Source organism: Pleurodeles waltl, chromosome 3_1 (genome assembly GCF_031143425.1).
Source record: "Pleurodeles waltl isolate 20211129_DDA chromosome 3_1, aPleWal1.hap1.20221129, whole genome shotgun sequence".
Classification (NCBI taxonomy): Eukaryota; Metazoa; Chordata; class Amphibia; order Caudata; family Salamandridae; genus Pleurodeles; species Pleurodeles waltl.
In genome coordinates, this window is record NC_090440.1 from 793,889,214 (window position 1) to 793,907,718 (window position 18,505).

At 42.7% G+C, this 18,505-nt stretch overlaps 1 protein-coding gene across 6 annotated transcripts in view; it reads left to right on the plus strand.

Annotated features, from left to right (window-relative positions):
- Window positions 1-272: 272 nt before the first annotated feature.
- LOC138284632 (SIN3-HDAC complex-associated factor-like) overlaps window positions 273-18,505 on the plus strand; it is a 68,210-nt gene continuing 49,977 nt past the window's right edge. Inside the window, exons 1-4 of one of the 6 annotated variants that reach the window (XM_069223638.1) lie at window positions 273-405; window positions 2,181-2,329; window positions 15,426-15,525; window positions 17,397-17,514. In XM_069223638.1, the coding sequence (XP_069079739.1) occupies window positions 277-405; window positions 2,181-2,329; window positions 15,426-15,525; window positions 17,397-17,514 (496 nt within the window). In that variant the 5' untranslated portion in view covers window positions 273-276. The other 5 variants (XM_069223639.1, XM_069223640.1, XM_069223641.1 and 2 more) reach the window with 5 other exon arrangements.

Sequence of the window (18,505 nt, forward strand, 5' to 3'; positions counted from 1 at the left end):
CCGTTGCCTGATACCTTTTATACGAAGCTGTAACTCGAGCCACAGAACTAGAACGTAAGGATGCACATCGCTTGAATGGGTTATAGTTACTAATAGAAACTAATCACAACCATTCTCCTTCCCGCTCGTAAAAAAGTAAGCACGCATAAAAACTAAGTCGTGATTGGAGTACGTCACCTGGAGTCGTGTCGTTGCTAAGAGTTTTTCTCTAATGCATCGTACTCCCTACTGATTCGGACTCTGAGTCTCTAACATGGCGGCGCAGGCAGGCTGCCTATGCAAATAAGCACGATGCGTATGCTAATATATGCTAAAGAGCAGCTGCGAGGGGGAGTAACCGCTGGCCCATGCGCGATTACGTGCACGAGAGATAGAAGCGTTGCCCTGCGAAAGTTATCCATTTCGGTGAGTAGTATCCTGTTTTAAACCATTTAAATTGCGTTTTAGCGTGCAGCAGTCAAGTGTCGCTGTGGGTTTTGGAGAGGCCGATGCGTTGGGAGCGCTGACTTTAAGCATAAAGTTGTAGGCAGAGGATTTGTTTTGTGAGTGCGCGTCGGACGCGTGGAGAGGACAGAAGTACAACAATGGGACGTGCACAAAGCTGAGAACTCTCTGCCCACGGCAGGTGGGTGCACCTTCCCAGACGGCGTGCACGAGGTATTACGCCACTGCCAGCTGCGTGGTAGTTTAAACATACCGCCGTTGCGGACTCTTTTTAACCTCGTGGGTCAAAAAAACAGATTATGCTCCGAATCCCTGGCGATGCCCAGATCTTTGCTTTGATCTTGCGTTGTGTGTCGGTTGGTGCCTGCGGCTCGTGCTGCGGCCGTCCGCTGCTCTGTTGTGGTCGGGTCTGGGTCGTCTCTGGACCCGCTGTGGTCGGCACAGGAAGATGGGCGGGTGGGCGTGTGTGGTGGCTTACAGGGTCAACACAGCGCCCTCATTTCACGCACCACCTCGCTTTTGTTTCTGCACAGATACGCAGACAAGAAACAAGACATACGCGAGTGCTTTATCCTGATGTGCCATTTTTGTAAGGTTTTATTTTTTTTAACGGTTTCTGTTTCACGTGGTCGGCCCGCTGGGAGTTGTTTTGTTGTACTTCCACGGCTGCGGTTACTGGTTGCTGTCTGTCTGTCACTGGCTCTTGTGTGGCCGTAGAACGGCGGTGGGATCCGGCCAGGGCACTAACAGATCCCGCATTATTGCAGACAAGGGGCATGTTTCAACTTCCTCGCTAAATGCATTAGGTACGACGACAACTGTAGAGGAAGTTAGGTACGTCGAATATTTTATAATAAAAGAAAACTCTAAACGCATTGGTACCACCCACACGGCATGCTTTTCAAACAAAACAATACACGATCTATTTGGTTAGAGAAACGGGTTTGGCATCGCTTCGAGGGTGGTCTGGCGCGGATTAGGACCAACATGGTGTAAACTGGGTGCGTGCTCGTGGTTGTAGGGCTCCTTTGTCAGGTAAGCACCATGCGGTTCTGTTCGTGCGAGTGCATTCTAAAGGTTATCCTCAGTCACTGGGTTTATGGGAACTATCTACATGCTTCCACGTTCAAAGTAATACTGTTGGGTAGTGTATGAATTTACAGGAGAGAACATCGTTATCTCTCTCGCACGTTTGCCAGTAGGCAGACCGGTCTCTCTAATGTTTACCTCTTGAAATGTTCTTTTGTCGGTGTCCTGCCTATGCGCGTGTTAAGTTTCTTTTAATAGTTCGTTAACTCAGCCTGTTGATGCCTAAACGCCGTGCATTGTACCCACCCTGCCCCATCTGCATGTACGAAATCTTTTAATTAAACAGTGTGTGCTGTTTTCATTGAGGATTAATGGTATGCATACAACTCGGAATTTTTCATTTTCAAGCATTGATCAGAGTACCTGGGCACTCTTTTAGGACGCGGAACCCTTAATCGGTATACATTGATGGTGCTCAAAGGCATTGAGCTCAAGATTGTCCGCCTGTTAAAAACACGAGTTCATCTGATTTTGAAATGCTGCTTCATGTTCCCCTTTTCACTTTATGTTAATATGCATTAACTTTGTTTTACAAGGCCCAGTGGGACATCTGTAATTGTGTGATTAAATTACGGCAAAATGAGTTTGTATCCTCTGGTTGATATTTACTTACTTGGTACTGGCTTTTTTCCCCCTCGATTTCTCAGGCTGACGGAGGACCCATAGTCATGTTTGGCTTTCACAAATCCAAGATGTACCGGAGCCTGTCAGGGTGTTGCATCTGCAAGACCAAGTCTTCCAGCTCCCGCTTCACTTGCAGCCAGAGGTACCAAGAGAACTTCAGGACCTGCTTTGGGTACGTTTTGTTTCCTGCATCACCAATGTGCTGGTTGACCTTTTTGCTCTTGGGGAAATCATTTCTTAACAGTTGCTAAATTTTCCAGGTCCATGTGTGATGTGCCGCTCCAGTCCAGGTTTTGTCTTTTGAATTGTAGTTCTGTTTTTATAATGGAATATACCAAACTACAAGTCCCAGAATTCAAAGGGAAAAACATGCCAGGAGTAGCACATCAAGCACGAACCTGGGAAACTTGGCAGGGAGCTGAAGTATGGCCAAGGAATATATGCCTAAATATTTTCCACTTTCTCCAAAAATCGTTCTGTCTCCGAAAGAGGCACGTTTTGAGTTCTCCATTGTCTTAGTGTATTTGAAACAGGCCCTTTTTTGCCTGAAAAAAAATCAGGTTATTATATTGGTCACTCTCAGCCATGTTCTCCCACTGTTTCGCGTTTTAGCATGCTACCTTTTTATACTACGTTTTTCTTCCTCCACCCACGCCACATTCTTTCAGTACTTATATTTCGGAGAGTCTTGTGTTGATAGGCTACACATAGTTTAATCCCGATTTCTTTATATGGCATCACAGAGTTCAACTGCTGTGTGTAAGTTTGTCATATTTAAGAATCGGCTATTGATTTTTTTTTTTTTTCTGAAGTGGTAACAATCATGGGGCATGGTAGGGTTTTTCCACTGATGGTTTGTTTGCTAACCGTTAATGCAGCCGGATTAATGCCGATTCCCACTGAATCTCTAGTGGAAGCCAGGGGTCGCTGTATAAGCAATCTCTGATTTGAGCTTCAAAATAATAAATTATACACCAACCCATTAAACAAATTACAAAGTAGTTAATTTTAATCAGAAAGAAAATTAAAAAATCAGAAGTTTAATTTGAATTGTAAGGTTGGAGCTTTTCAAAATTTGCTTTAGTTCTAAAAGCAAGTGACGTGCCGGACTCTAGCACATCACTTTGGCTTTTTTGCTCCTAATGGAGGCTTTTTTTTTTTCTTTTTTCTCTTCTTTCCTTCTCCTTCATAGCATGCCAGCACTTCATTGGCGGCTACCAAATATCCATACCAGATTCAGTACTTGCTCCGCTGCCACGAGTTAAGCTGTGGATCTCAGGATTTCTTAATTCCCACACACACTTACCAATTTTTTTTTAGTTTGCTCTTTTGCACGTCTGTACATTATTATTCTGCTAAAATTATTTAATGTTTTAAATAGTTGCAGATCCCCTCAGTAGGCCCATGCGCCTCCCCAAGTAAAGAACCTCTGCATGAATGCATATCAGATATGATCTTGCCCTTTTTGTTGAGTAATTTTTTAAAATTTGTTTATTGAATATATAGGTGAAAAGCAACAACAAACACGCATTTGCAATGCAATAGGGCTCGCATTTACTTTGAGTTGAAGCTATTGGCATTGTAAATGTATAACAAAACTTTTTTGCCACTTTAATTGGTCAACCTTGCTGCATATTCTGATCCTTTCTGCCACAATTCCAGTGGCCTTGGAGAGAGAACATACTTTTTTTTTCTAGTGGAGGCTTGGAGTCATAAGGTTAATATGCCTGCTGCAAAGAACGTGTGCTGAGCAGATCAGAGTGCTTATAATGTAAATATGATACCGCCCATCAAGTGCACGCGGTGAGCTCCAAATTGGCAATTGTGTAACTATTCCTGTAGCCCTGTCTGTGTCCAAGTTGGTAACCAAACCACCCCAAGGCCGGACAAACGTAAAGCGTTTACCTGAAACAGAGTTCAACATAGATCTTGTGCTGTATGTGAATAATCAAGAATGTTTGAGTGTGGATAGAAATATTTTACCCCTTCAGGCATCCCGAGAACAGTGTGTAGGGTTCTGCATGGTGCTTCACATAATTAATACAATTTTACTGTGGTGTCAGACCTTTACGTTGATACACTGCATTTCATGCTGTGATATGGGTAATTTGTAGGATGACAGTTTGGCTTCAAGAATGTTTCTATATCTTATGCCTGTATGTTTTAGGGGTTCTGTGTTCCCCAGGGGCACTGGATGAGGGCTAGATCTTGCTCAAAGCATTGAGTCCAGCATCCAGGTCCTGCTACTGATTAGTCTGTGCCTGTAGGAAGTCAAATTTGGTGTCTGGAAAAGAACTATGAGAAGAGGAGGTTGAGTCAACATTTTTTTTTTTTTATTAAAACCATATTGGGTGGTCTGTACCCTTCCACTACTGGTGTTGGACTTCGAATTGTAGTGCATATGCTGGAGGTTTTGCTCTTTCTCCCTGCTCCCCTTCTCAACTCAATCTGTCTCTCTTTATTAAACACTAACACCAGGGCTCGTATGCCTCAGCGCCCTTGAGAGCTTCAAGCTTTGTATCACTGGGCAGCCATCTTAAAATATTTTTATCCATTTCAAGATGGCCACCTTAAAGCATAAGGCAGACTAATTCGAGGATGGTGCCTATCTAGAGTGAAAACAAGCATTGGCAAAGCCAATCTGTTTCAGATGCCTTTTTGTCATACTTTCCTTCTTATGTCAGTATTTCAAAGTCCGTAGTACAGTTTCTTTGCATCAGTAAGAATCCGTTTTCCCTGTGATGTGTTTTAAAATAAAGAATTTATATACCTTTCTCCAAGTCTGCCAGTCTGGTAGGAAGCACTCCTAGTGTTCTAATTAATTGATTCGCTTTTTATAGTGACTTTTTTTTTTCTTTTATGTATATTTAAAAAAAAGTGTGTGTGTGTGTATATATATTAGCTAGTTACACTTCTAGGCAGCAGATTTTGTTTTCCTCCACCAACCTTTCAGTTTTTCTGTCCTCCTGCTCCCTTCTTACAGACTCTTTCATTGTGGCATTGCCATTTCAACCTACTGACCTGCATGTTAGTCACATACCCAGTGATAATGATTGCAAAGCATTTAAACACAGTGGCGGCAGCTCTTAATAGCTTCACAAAAGTAGGTAAGGGGGTGTGGTAAACTGTATCGTTCTAAAGGCTCAAATGTTATAGTACTTGGCTAATCATCTTAGTCTTGCTGAAAGGGGTGGGGGCAGTTAGGGAGGCTGTGGGGAGGAACAGGGGACTGGATTGTGATCGGTCCTGCCCCGACCAGTGCATGAAAAATATTTCTGGGTTTAATTTCATTTGCTCAACTGAGCAATGAATGCGCTTGGTTTCTGCTTTTTCAAAGATGTGTGTGTGTGGTGTGGTTTTTTTTTTTTTTTTTTTTTTTTTTTTTTTTTTTGAGCTGTAGACATTTGCGCTGTCTTTGCTACTGCTAGAGATGGGCTGATAATGTTAGAACCTTTTCACTTTGGGTAACTGCACTTCAAAAACCCCACATGACTTTATTCTGGACTTTAGTCCTCTTTAGGTCGAGTATGCAAGCACTTCTGACCTGTTAGTATTGTGGGATTTTAACCATGCCCATCAATTTCACTCATTCTTGGGCTTGCCTTTCAAAAATCCCTTGGTGTTATTGGTAAATGCTTTTTGTCCCACCTTGAGGCTGCTTTGTTACCTCCTTGGGGACTGACCTTGTTACATAGATAATTACACGATTTCCAATATGCTTTGCTGTGAGCAGACTACTTTTTTTTATTTATTTTGTCTCCCCTCCATGGCACTTTCAAGTCTTGCACAGTGAATACTCAGGCGGCAGTATTGGAGAGATTTGCATGACTACCAGTTAATTCACATTGTTTAGTCTCTCCTTCACGCCATGGCGCTTTCAGGTTTTACATAGAGTGAATTTGAGTGCACTCAATGTCCCAAAGAGATGGCATTTTTTCCATGTCTGGAACATGTTATAAGGTTCCTTTTGCTGTGGCCCCACCATATGCAAAAGCTGGGCTGCTTCCATCTACCTTAACGTTGTGCGAACGTCACGTTAAATGTTTTGAGATTGACTTTAAATGCGGCTAGTTTACCATTTGTTCACAGCGAATCATGGCTTTTGAGACCGGTTATTTTACAGCAATCACGGAAGTTGGATAAATTGCTCTCCTGATAATCTCCATTCTACATAAAACAAGATATGAAATTATACCTAATCAAGCCAAGGGATTATATAATGGTTATTTCCCTACCTCTTTTACCACCGTAAAGTGAATGAATGTGAAAGCATCGGAATTGTTCTAACTTTGCAAAGATTAATAGCCTTTCTTTCTTTATTTGGGGGTGGGAGGGTAGGGCGCCAGGTAAAATACTTTTTTGTTTTGTTTTTTGTTGCTGCAGGTAAAGAAAGAAGGTAAATGGAAGTGCTTTATTTATATGCATGGCCACTGGAATTATGTGGCAGAGAGGACCAGGGCTCACCAATTTATATGGCAAGAAAAGTCCAGTTATGCAATTAGAACACTAGTAGCTGTAACATGAGCAAATGTGAGACCTGTTGCATTGAAAATGCATGTTTGCTTAGCTTACAGTTGCTGGACCCACTGAAGAATACCTTGTATGACGTTAACTATAACTCAATAGAAGAATTGAGAGTATTTGATCATGTCCACCAGAAACCAAAAGGTCATGTGATTTGGATAGCTCAGAAGCAGGAAAGAGGGTTTCTAGTGTTTATCCCTAGGAGCAGTTCATTGACACAATTTCACCAGTTGCCAAACTCTAAGCTCTGGAGTCAATGTAACAAAAAGACATGGGATACTCCAATTGTTCCCTAATGGTCACAGTCACACAGTGTTAAGCGTACCAGAAAAGAATGCACTGTCGGAAATCCAGGTAGTGTTGTCCCAAGAGGCCGAAAGGTAGCCCTATCAGTGAATTTACCTTTTCTATGCTTTTTAGTGTCTGCAAGGAATTCAGAAGGATTCCTGACACACTTCAATGGGTATAGAATTCTCTAGCACGGATGTGGAGAGGTCCACTGCTGTATTATAGCACTTACTGGGTGAGACATGGCCATTCAAAGGGATAGTGTGTCCTTGAAGTTTAGGAATGCTTTGGCTGTGTGTGGACATTCCCAAACTACAGTCTATCCCCTTCCCACCCAAATGTTGCTTGGGATGTAGGGGAAGGACATTCTCCTTGCGGATGTTTGTTGTGTGTTTTTTTTTAAATACCCCACATAGGGTGGGGGTGTGTGTGTATTTGCATAGAGTATCCTATTCCTGCTGTTAAGAGGATTCTGCGTTTGGAGCATGCATTGTCACTTGAACTTTCCAGGAGTACGCCTGAAAAGGTGCATCTGGCACAGCATTTCAAGCTTACTAGTAAGAATGTTTGTGAACATAAAAAGTAGAGAAAACCTGTTAGGATGGAGATGACCTTTATTTTTCCTTTGTGTACATCTTTCTTGGTGTGGCAGTGTTTTTTTTTTTTTTTTTTTTTTTCTGATTTACTTCACGGTTTAACCCCTTGGATGTATGGCTTTCTTTATAGAACAAGGCATGAGCTTGTTAAAAGAAATTGTGCATACCCAGCTGGCTTCTACTACCTTGATTAGGAATGTCCACCAATCCAAAACTACTGGGAATAAATTTCCCTTTCCTTAATAGAAATAATGGAATCTTCCGTTGACTGTGCCCTGGTGATGACATTCCTGGTTTACACTAAACCTATTCTGATGCTGGTTAGAAGGCTGGTGGGCGTGCTGCTTCTCTTAGCTGGGGGAAAAAAAGGTACCTTGCTGCTGCGGTTTTTTACTGAACGCCTTCTTATTTGATGAAGTTTAGAACTTTGTAAAGTGCTAGGAATGAGTATAGAGAAATTTCAAATAGTATGCAATGGGAGGGTGGATTTTGCAAGATTCAATTACGTGTCTGTCTACGGTAGGTATGAGCCTGGTGAAGGATTACAGGCTAATGGATAGATCTGTTTTCCGGCTAAAGGTGTAGGGATGTGCGTCTTTATTTCTGATTAGACAAAGTTTATTTTATTAGTGGCAGAGTTACGCATAAGGAAACTATTTGCTATCATTGTGTGGTTTTTTGTTTTTGTTTTCTTTTTTTTCTTTTTTTAAAGGTGTTTTTTTTTTTTTTCCCTCAAACATTACAGTAAAATAGTGCAACAAAACAAGGGGAACATCTCAGTGGTACATTTTTATTATGCAGCCAACGTTAAGAGGTGATGGTCTACATAATTTTGTGGGTATAGTAGGCACTCTTTGAAAATGACACATTAGATAATGGCAGTCAGTGTATAGGAAAGATGGGGGGGGGGGGGGAAATCACCACTCGGGAAGGTCTCACCTGAATAGTTCCCTGCTCACGGGGGGGGCAGTTGGCACATTGAGTATCACAACTGCATGCAGTCATCAAGCCATTCTTCTGCAAAGAGCTATAGGTGCTACATAAAATATCATCTGGTGCTCATGCAATGGGGAATGCGCTCTCATTGCGACATCCTGCCATCACAAGACCTCTGACTCCCTAGCCACCTTCTTGTACTGCAAGATCGCAGACATCCATGGCAGCTTCAATACCCAGCCCCCCCATCAACAACCGATACCACTTACTCACAACCCCCTCCAGCCTCCAACTCTCCTGGACCCATGTCAATGATGACAACACCATCAAAGCCATGAACACGTCCACTCCGGCTCACCATCTGACCCATGCTCTAACCACATCTTCAACAAAGTGAGCTCCGTCATCGCACCCCAACTCCAGAAGATCATCAACAGTTCCTTCAAGACTGCCACCTTCCTGGAGAGCTGGAAACACGCCGAGATCAACACCTCAAGAAACCCAAGGCAGACCCAAAGGACCTTAGGAACTTCCGGCCAATCTCCCTGCTCCCCTTCCTGGCAAAAGTCACAGAGAAAATTTGCCCACTTCCTCGAGGAGAACAACACTTTGGGCCCATCCCAATCCAGATTCCGCAGCAACCTCAGCACCAAAACCGCCCTCATTGTCGCCGCTGATGATATCGGGACCATACTTGACCAAGGCGAAACCGCGGCCCTCATCCTCCTGGACCTCTTGGCCATGTTCGACAGTCTATACACACTCACTCACTCACACTCTCTCGCAGGGGTCTGCAACAGAACCCTGGACTGGATCACCTCTTCCTCACTTGCAGAATGTTCTCCCTCCCCAATTCTGCCACCAAAATCATCTGCGGTGTACCCCAGGGATTGTCCCTCAGCCCGACCCTCTTTAATGTCTACATGGCTCCGCTCGCAAACATCGTCCGATCTCACAACCTTAACATTGTTTCATACGCTGATGACACCCAGCTGATCCTCACCAAGGACACCGCCAAAACCAACCTCCATGAAGGAATGAAGGCCATCACCGAATGGATGAAAAACAGCTGCCTGAAACTGAAATATTACAGTAAAATAGTGCAACAAAACAAGGGGAGCATCTCCGTTGTACATTTTTATTATGCAGCCTCAACAGACTGCTCTCCTTCTACAACCCGACAGCTTCGCTCTGCTGACCTTGCCCTCGCTGCTGTCCCACGCATCCACTGAGTGACAGCCGGTGGCAGATCGTTCTCCCACCTCACCACCAAGATGTGGAACACTGTTTCCACCCGCCTTCGACAGACACAAGACCTACTTATCTTCAGGAGACACCTCAAGACTTGGCTTTTCCAGCAGTAGCAAACCCGAAGATGCAGAGTGATGTCGGACAAATACGGCATGGGATTGAGGGCTAGGGGTTCAATTTGAGCCCAAATGGTCAGATGATGCTTGCAAATGGTTGAGTAAAGAAATTTGTTATGTTGGTTCTTAGAGTGCACTAATCACCTGCGAGGGTGTCCGGGCGCTAGTGCTGGAACAAGGTGTTTTTTTTTTTTTGCAGGACTCGAGTGAGTAGGAGGCTCTAATGTGTTTAAGGAGTTTGTTCCAAGATTTGGGTGTGATGTAGGACTCCTAACCCCCCTGCTGTGCTTATGTGAATGCCGGGGGGTGTGCGCGAGCAAAGTTGAACATACGTTTCTGGCTGGCTGTCGGAGTGTATTCTGCTGTTCAGGAATGCAAGGCTTTGTATGTGTGCGTGAGGAGTTCAACCTGACTGTTTGTGAATGGGGAGCCAGCAGAGCTCTCTGAGGTGAGGTGGGATATGTGTAAAGATGGGAGTTTGAGCATGAGGGTTGTGGTGGTGTTCTGGGTGGTCAGGGGTGCGTGTGAGCTGCTTGGAGATTCCGGAGTGGTACATTGCCGTAGTCAAGTCTGCTAGGTATGAGTGCTTGTGTGGCGGTTTGTCTGGTGTTCTGTGGCATTTTGAAGATCTTTTGGAGTATGGTTAGGGTGTGGAAGCAGGCAGTGCTCACTGCATTTACTTGTGCCGTTATGTTGAGCTTGTTTCTGGGGTGATTTCCCCCAGGGTCTGTCACCTGAGAGGTAGATCTATATGCTACATAGAGCTATATGGTCTGACACAGATTGCCCATTGCAGCGATCTGAATTGAAAGAAATTAACTCTTGCTGAAGATGCAGCTTTTGACATGCATGTGCTTCTTTTTTTTGCCACAGCACTAGCGAGATTGCTCCGAAATGCCTGATTCTTTAATGCAGATCTTCAGTCTGCAGAAGTATACACGTTTGATGTATATCTATTGCAAGATCTCTCCCCTAGATGAAACTAGAACCAAACATCCGGACAACCTCCTTTTTAGTTGCCATACTAAAGATCCCTGTGAACTGGATACAACTAAGATCAAGCAGAGGTGTCTCTCACTCTCTCCCTCAACGTACTATAACCACTGATTTATGTTCAGAGTTCTGAATGGAAGTGTTTTCAAACATTCCCTTCGGTCCATTGCAACAAAATGCTGAAGAGGTCAGGTTATCCTAACGATTCATAGATTTTAACAACTCGTAGATTTGTACATGTAGTAGCATAACATCATATTGTCTGCCACTTATTGCATAGAGTTATATGGTCTTAATATAGATATCACTTTGCAGCGAGCTGGTTTGAAAGAAAGTAGACTTTGCTGAAGATTCATCTGTTGAGATGCATGTGCTTCTTTTTTTTTTTTTTTGTTTTTTTTTTGTTGCCAATTTTGTTTCAAACGATAGATTGGGTGTCAAATTTCATAGAAAACTGCAATATCCTCATTCCTGAAGCCTTAGCTATAGTCTTCTATTTAAATGTTTTGTAAAGTAGTCTTATCTAATGAGATCTTAGTAGAAATGTATGTAATGGGCCTTTTCAACAAACGAGTCTAATAGTTAAATTCTAGTGAGCAGTCCTATTTCTGTAATGAATAGATCACCCCTGTCAAAATATAGGGCAGTCACAATGTGGAGTCGGAGTTGCTCACTACATGGGGAGCAACACTCATGCGAATGCTGTAGTGAATGGAGGGTAAAAACTGAGCTATCTGTTTTAATCTTATGGATATAAAACACCACATGTGAAAGCAACTTGCCTATAATTTCTACTATTCATCAGTGCACCACAAACATCAGCAAGGGCTGCTTTGTGCTTGGACCTTACGTGGTACCAATAGCTGTGGGAAGCTACAACTGATCAGCATGCAATATCAGATTAGAGAGCAATTGATGAACATTAAGTGTTTCAGGATGATCTAGGCTTCTTTCCAAACGTAAATGACACCGCGCTCCGCGGCATTGTGAAAAAGACTTAAGGTTGAAACCTGTCGGTGTAGTTGCACATTTCAATTTTCAGTAAAGAATTATTATGAAGTTCACGGAGTGCGGTGTCATTTATGCTTGGAAAGAAATTTGAATTGAGGAAAGCATTCTGCCTCGTTCGGGGGGTGGGATTATATACAGACTTCGAACCAGCCTGTTAGCTAATACTGTGTATGCTGCATGGGAGGGCATTTCACTGCATTAGCCTCACAAGCCCTTCTTACATCTGCTTAAGTGACAGCCCCTTCTGGAATTTCTTGAATCGGAGAGCATGGACAGCTACGTCCTACCTGAACTCTAGCAGGCTTTTGGCCGGATCTCCCAGGCGCGTTTGACACTATACCCTGAAGAGTTCCATGGGCTGCTGTATTGATTTCAAATTTGATCCTTGCTGCTCCTGCAGCCAGTGGATGTGTGGCTTGTGCCAAACCGCGCATGTTTGAATGTTCTTAATTGCAGATTACCACTACAACTTAATTCTGAAATAGTTGCGAATGGTGTGTGCCATAGCATGGGCATCCAGTGTACATGAAATGCCTAAGGAAATCCTACATATGGAGCAGTCTTTATGTTCCTGCTAAATGAAAGCACATGCAATGGTGTTTAGGCTAAAGGGGCATGCATGTTGCAATACCATGGATGGTGGCTGAAGGGATAATTGGTGAAATGGCAGAATTCCTCCACTGAATTTACACAGTGACATGAGCTCAATCTTTAATCCATTAACAGCAAACCTGCTGTGTGCTTCCAAGCTTGGGTGTCCACAAGCGGTTTGTGATTGCACAGTCTGTGCATTTCTCTACATAATATAACTAGCTGCGATTGTCCGCTTACATATGGAAATCCCACTGTTATATCCTTAGTAGCTGATGTTAAACGGAGATTGGCAAATGGGTACCCCACATGTTTACAGCTCTTGGGGGTAAGAAGTGTAAGTTTGAGCATGCCTATTGAATTTTGTTCCTGGGGAAAGAGCCCATGCAGGCTTTGGCCATCTCAGCAATTTCATCGGCTAATATCTTACGCCCATGCATGGAAACAGTGGTCAGTAGTCATTAAAATAATTCATTTGTTTCGTATTTGCAAAGTAGATTTGTGCTTTAACATTGAGTTGCCTTTTACAAAGTTTTTTTTTTCCACTATCTGTTACTTTATGAACATATCTGTGCTATGAAGCACTGTAATTGCCATATATTTGGTTTTAAATTGTTGGCCACCAGAATAACTAATCTAAACATGCAAATGTGAAATGGTATTTTGTAATGAGTTTTCCTAACTGTGCGATACATCAGCCCTAGAAAAAACGTTTAGAAAATGTTTGTAGATGGGGAGAATTTTCTTTAATAAATGGCTTCAGTACTCTAGGCAAGCCTTCGGTAGCTCTATAAACAGTTCTCTAGATTGTACATTGTGCACTGAATGTAATACTCCTGATCATTCCTGTGAAACTAGATGCCAAGTCCAGAGGTGTCATTTAAGTTGACACTTTGCTGGATATAGCATCTAGAGGTTGTATTAATGCTCCAGACGAGGAGCCAAAAACTTAATATTATACATCAAATGGACAGAGATGAGGCAGTAGAGTCCATCTGCTTAGTGGTGCTACATCCTTTTCTCTGTAGGCTATAGTTCTTCCTTTACACGCTGATGTTCCTTTTGCTCAACCCAAAGCAGTCACATTTTCTTACCCAGAGTGAAGTAATCTTGAAGGAGAGAACTAGGTTGATGAGGGAATCAATCAGTAGATGTGTAGTGTCTCTTTTCACCCATGAGGGTATCCAGGCATTGGAAGGGTTCAGTTGATTAGCTGAAAAGCCAGAACTTCAGGGACCTTTGGAAGAGATGAGGAGGCCTAGAGATGAAAGGATAGCTCATTCCATGTGTTTGCTGCTAGGTAGTAGAAGGGGCGACTTCCGCATCTGCTACGTCTCATGGTGGAGGTGAGGGTTAGGGTTAGAGAAACTGAAGCAGAGGTGTCTTTGGGGCTGATGGAAGTTAAGGCAGTGGGTCAAGTAAGAAGGTCCGCAGTGCTGTAGCTCCTTGTATGCTTGGCTCAGTAGCTTGAACTGGCTTCTTTTCTGTACAAGGAGCCAGTGGAGTTCCATGAGGTACAGGGTGATGTGTGGTTGTCTAGGGACATCCAGGATGAGCCCGACTGCGGTGTTCTGTATGGTTTGTAGTCTTTGGGGGATGTGTACTGTAGTCCCTGTGTAGAGCGTTGCTGTATTCAAGTCGACTGCTGATGAGGTGTTGGGTGATAGTTTGGCTTGAGCTTTGGGGGTAGCCATTTGAATATCTTGCAAAGCATGTACAAGATTAACAAGCAGGAAGAGGAGACTGAGTTGACCAAAGTCATGATGGTTATCTTGTTCAGAATAATGCCTACCGTGGTCATTGTGGGTAGGAGTACACCTGAAAAGTGTGGTGACTGTGCAGTAATTCATTTTATTAAAGACGACCATGTGATGCTACTGTACATACTCTGCCTTCTGTATATTTAGAGGAAACGTGTATTGCTGCTGGCAGGATTGTAAATGTTTGTCTGTGGGAGTCATTTGTACTGGGGCTGCTGCATTTGCTGTGCTTTTTAATGCAGCTTTGTAAAAACCTATATGTATAGGAAACCCAAACTTCTTTCCTTTATCAGTGCTTGTTCTGTTAGTTGTGTGGACCATGGATGTTGCCTGTTGATGTTAGAGATGAGCTTTGTTTTATAAAACGGTTAATCTTGTATTGTTTTTTCCACTGTGTTGTAGTAATAAAACCTCAGAGGGCAGGGAAGGTATACATTTTAAAAGCTTTAAAAGTTGAAGAAAGCATGGTTTTGCAAATGTATTTTTAGGCTCTAGGATTTGATCCAATAGAACAGGGTTTGAAAGTGAGATGCTGAGGTTCTTCCTTTTGAATAAACAGTTTTGTGCGCTGGGGTACAGGTAATGTATAATTCACATGACCGTCCGTCTTTTGTCCAAAAAAGTGTGCTGCTCCTAAAAGGCTACCCTCATCTTAGAACCCCCCTTTGTATTCCCATTCTATATCAAGATGCCGAACTCCCAGTACAGTGACTAAAATGGGCTGCTTATTGGCTTGTATAGGAACTTAAACAGGAGTTGAAACAAAGACCGCTTAGCAGGATCACCAAATATCTCACTTCATTACTGTGCCCCACAAATCTAATGACTCCAAGTAGACCCCCCCCCCCCCCCCCCCCCCCTAAGCGCCTTTACAATTATATGGTTCTTTATACCAACAGCAAAGAAAAGATTAACATGTAGCAATAGTCTTGCATGTTATGCGGTGTCGTGATTTAGCAGTTTCTTTTTGCCCAATTCCATCAGTTGCTAGTAAAATCTATGCATTTTGTGTGGAAGATTGCAGGACATTGTTCATTACGTTTGTGGCTTCTTCTAATTGAAGAGCCTTCCATTTGTAGTTCCTGGTTTTCAGGAGAATAGTCCAATGTTATTGCATTTGTTTTGACCGTGAAGCATTCACAGGTTTAGGTTGTTGCTTTCGGCTAAGAAAAAAATATTTGTTATTGGGCATCTGTGTTTAGGTTGCGCGAAGACCGTACTGGAGATATCTGCAATGCTTGTGTGTTGCTGGTGAAAAGATGGAAGAAACTTCCCAGTGGTTGTAAGAAGAACTGGAATCATGTAAGTAAAAGCAGTGAGTATAAGTAGGTAGCAGGCTACACACCACAGTCTGTTTTACTTCACAATTTCGCAACAGTTGAAAATGTGCCCATTGTTTTCAAAGTCTAACCTATGGGGAAAAACACTCCCACAGTGCAATAAAATGTGTTGAGTCTAAATACTGTTTATCAACATGTGGCCCTTCTTTTAATAAAAAAAAAAAAAAAAGCTGGTTGAACTTCTATTTAAAATAAAACATGTGTAGGGTAATTGTGTTCATATGACCTACATGCAAGCCCAAAAGGCTGCAAGGGAGCATTTTTAGGGATGAGGGTGAATTTCCATGCAAAGTTAGAACTCCACCACATGAAAAGCAGAGTTGAAATAGAAACAGCCTATCTCTGTCCCTTATTGTTTGACACTGTCATATATCAGAGCTAAAATTTGCAGAGTTTGAGCTAAGACAGACACATCAGCTTTGCTTCCAAGTTGAGACCTACTTGAAATTAGGTGGTTTAGGGTAAAAGCGGCAGTGTTTTCACTGGCGAAATGTTAAAGGGTGTTCTGTTTCTAAGGAGAACAGAGAGGCCAGGCTGGGGTACCTAATGTATGTAGTGAAACTCAAATTTTGAAAATGGCTGGAAATCTTTGATCATGCTAGATATCACATTTGATCTTGCATGTTCTAATGTGCTACCACTACAATTGGTGGACATTAGAGGAAAGCTCTCAAATGGTTGTCATTCTCTCTAGAGACCAGGCAGATTTTTTTGCCCTTTACAAATCTGCATTCCATCTTTTAGCTTGCTGGGGTTTAAGGACTTGACCTTGAGTCCCACGTTGTTCAACTATATATTAATTCAGCCTGAACTATAATTCTTACTGGTACACCAATCGCACATTCTTCTTCACGTACATGTGTAATTTTGCAGGTAGAGCAGTCGGCTGTTTCTTTTTGACTATGGTAGATTGGGCGCTTCAAATATTTGCACACGATCAAGTGAAAATATGACGTGATAATCTTGAAGTCCTTTGTGTTTCGAACTGCGAGATGCTGGCAAGATTCAGCACAATTGACAAGATCGGAAACTCTGCCTTTCTGATAGAGAGGGAGCATTCATTGGCTGCTAAAATCATTTGGTAACTTCTGCATGTGTTTAAATTATATATATATATATTTTTTTTTTTTTTTTTCTTCTATCGAGTAAAATCCTGCCCATGTTCCTCTGTGAATACATATGTTCAGTGGTGAAGCTGGAGTCTGCATGTCACAAGTCTATCCTAGTCTCCCCAGTCCTTTCTGGTAAATGCAGTCCAAGGTAGACTCCAACTCAGTTTTTGTTGTGAGACTTCACCACTTGATTGAGCTGGCGATTTTGGGAGTGGTTTATTCGCTCTTAAGAAAAGCATTGAAATGATGATAGCTGTGCATGCGTTAGATTTGGGTTTGTCTTGGGAGAATAAACAAGCATTTGCAAACCCAGTAGTGGTCTCTGGCAACACTGCATTGCCTTTGGCAATGCTTGTTTTCAGCGTGTGCGTGTGCGTGTGTGTGCGTGTGTGTGCGTGTGCGCGTGTGTGCGTGTGTGCGTGTGTGCGTGTGTGCGTGTGTGTGTTTTTTTTTTTTTTATATAAACTCCAGTCCTTCACTTCTTCCTTTTCAGCTTAACATTGCTTAAAACTGCCACTTTGGAACACTGTAGAAGTTGCAAAGAGCCTTTCCAGTTCTTTCTTGAAATATGTTGTTTAATGCAGACTGGAGTCCGCTTATACTGCACCCCTAAAATGAAATGTACGAAACTGGCCTTATTTCTTAAATAAGTGTTATTTTGAAGTTTCATATAGATAAAGAAATCATTCAGATTAACTGGCTTTTGTTTACCCTTCTATAGGTAGTGGATGCACGAGCAGGACCAGGCTTGAAACTCATGAAGCCCAGAAGATTCAGCAGCATAATTAAACGAAAACAGAAAAGGAAGCTGCGGGCCATGCGGAAACTAAAAATGCAAAGTAAATATACCAGCTAATCATTTTCTGGACTTACTTGTGAATATGGCACACTATTGTTGTTCAGAAACGTGGAAGTCTCATGAGAAGTGTTTCATGTATTTCAGTGGAAAATATATGTTCAATGGCAAGTGTGGTTGTAGATACACGTAGCCATAAACCTGTCATGTAGTGTTGGGTGCGGATGTGTGCAAGTTGTTTTTCTTTGAAGAAGTCTCTAGAGTCATGAGGCAAACTGGCTCCTCCTCTCGATGATGGTGTGCATGGGCATCAACTCCATTATTAGATTGTTTTCTTTCTGCCATCGGGTTCGGACGTGTTCTTTGGTGCTCCAGTTCAAGGCCATTTTTGGACTGTCTTTGGTCTGTTGTTCATCCCTATACCTGTCTGCATTGTTTGTTCACGTTTCACGCTCATCCTTTGAAAACTGGAGAAAATTGTCACCTGACTATTCAGCGTTTGTCTTTCTACGTGCGGCCTTCTGGCCTTTTCTTATGTAATCCGATTCAATCAACCATGCGCTGCTGATGTAATGGACTCCATTTATGTGCTGTCACGCCAAATACCAGAATACCTACCACTATCAAGTTTGTAGCCTGTTGTCTCCAAACCACAACAACGAAATCAGGGAGGCCTGTCGATCTTTCTGATTTAAGTAAACACTGCCTGATAGAAAGGAAATGCAGAGCTAAGAGCTGGAGAAGACACCCAACATCTTTAGTCATCATGATGTCGAACATCAGGATGAAATGCACAAGGCCTTGACAGCCGAGGCTTTTTCATTCCGGACTCGAATCCGATCCTGAAATAGTTGGGTATGCTGTTCCAAGATCTTCCCTCAGGTCAACGCGCAGTGAGTACCCATGCCCGGTCGAAAGCACAGCTTCTGAGCCACCACTAGCAACAGACTATGGTAGCAGGAGTGGGGAATTCATAAGGACTGCTTGTCCTAGGGATGAAATGCAACTGAAATCTTCTTGTCTTTTAAAAAAAC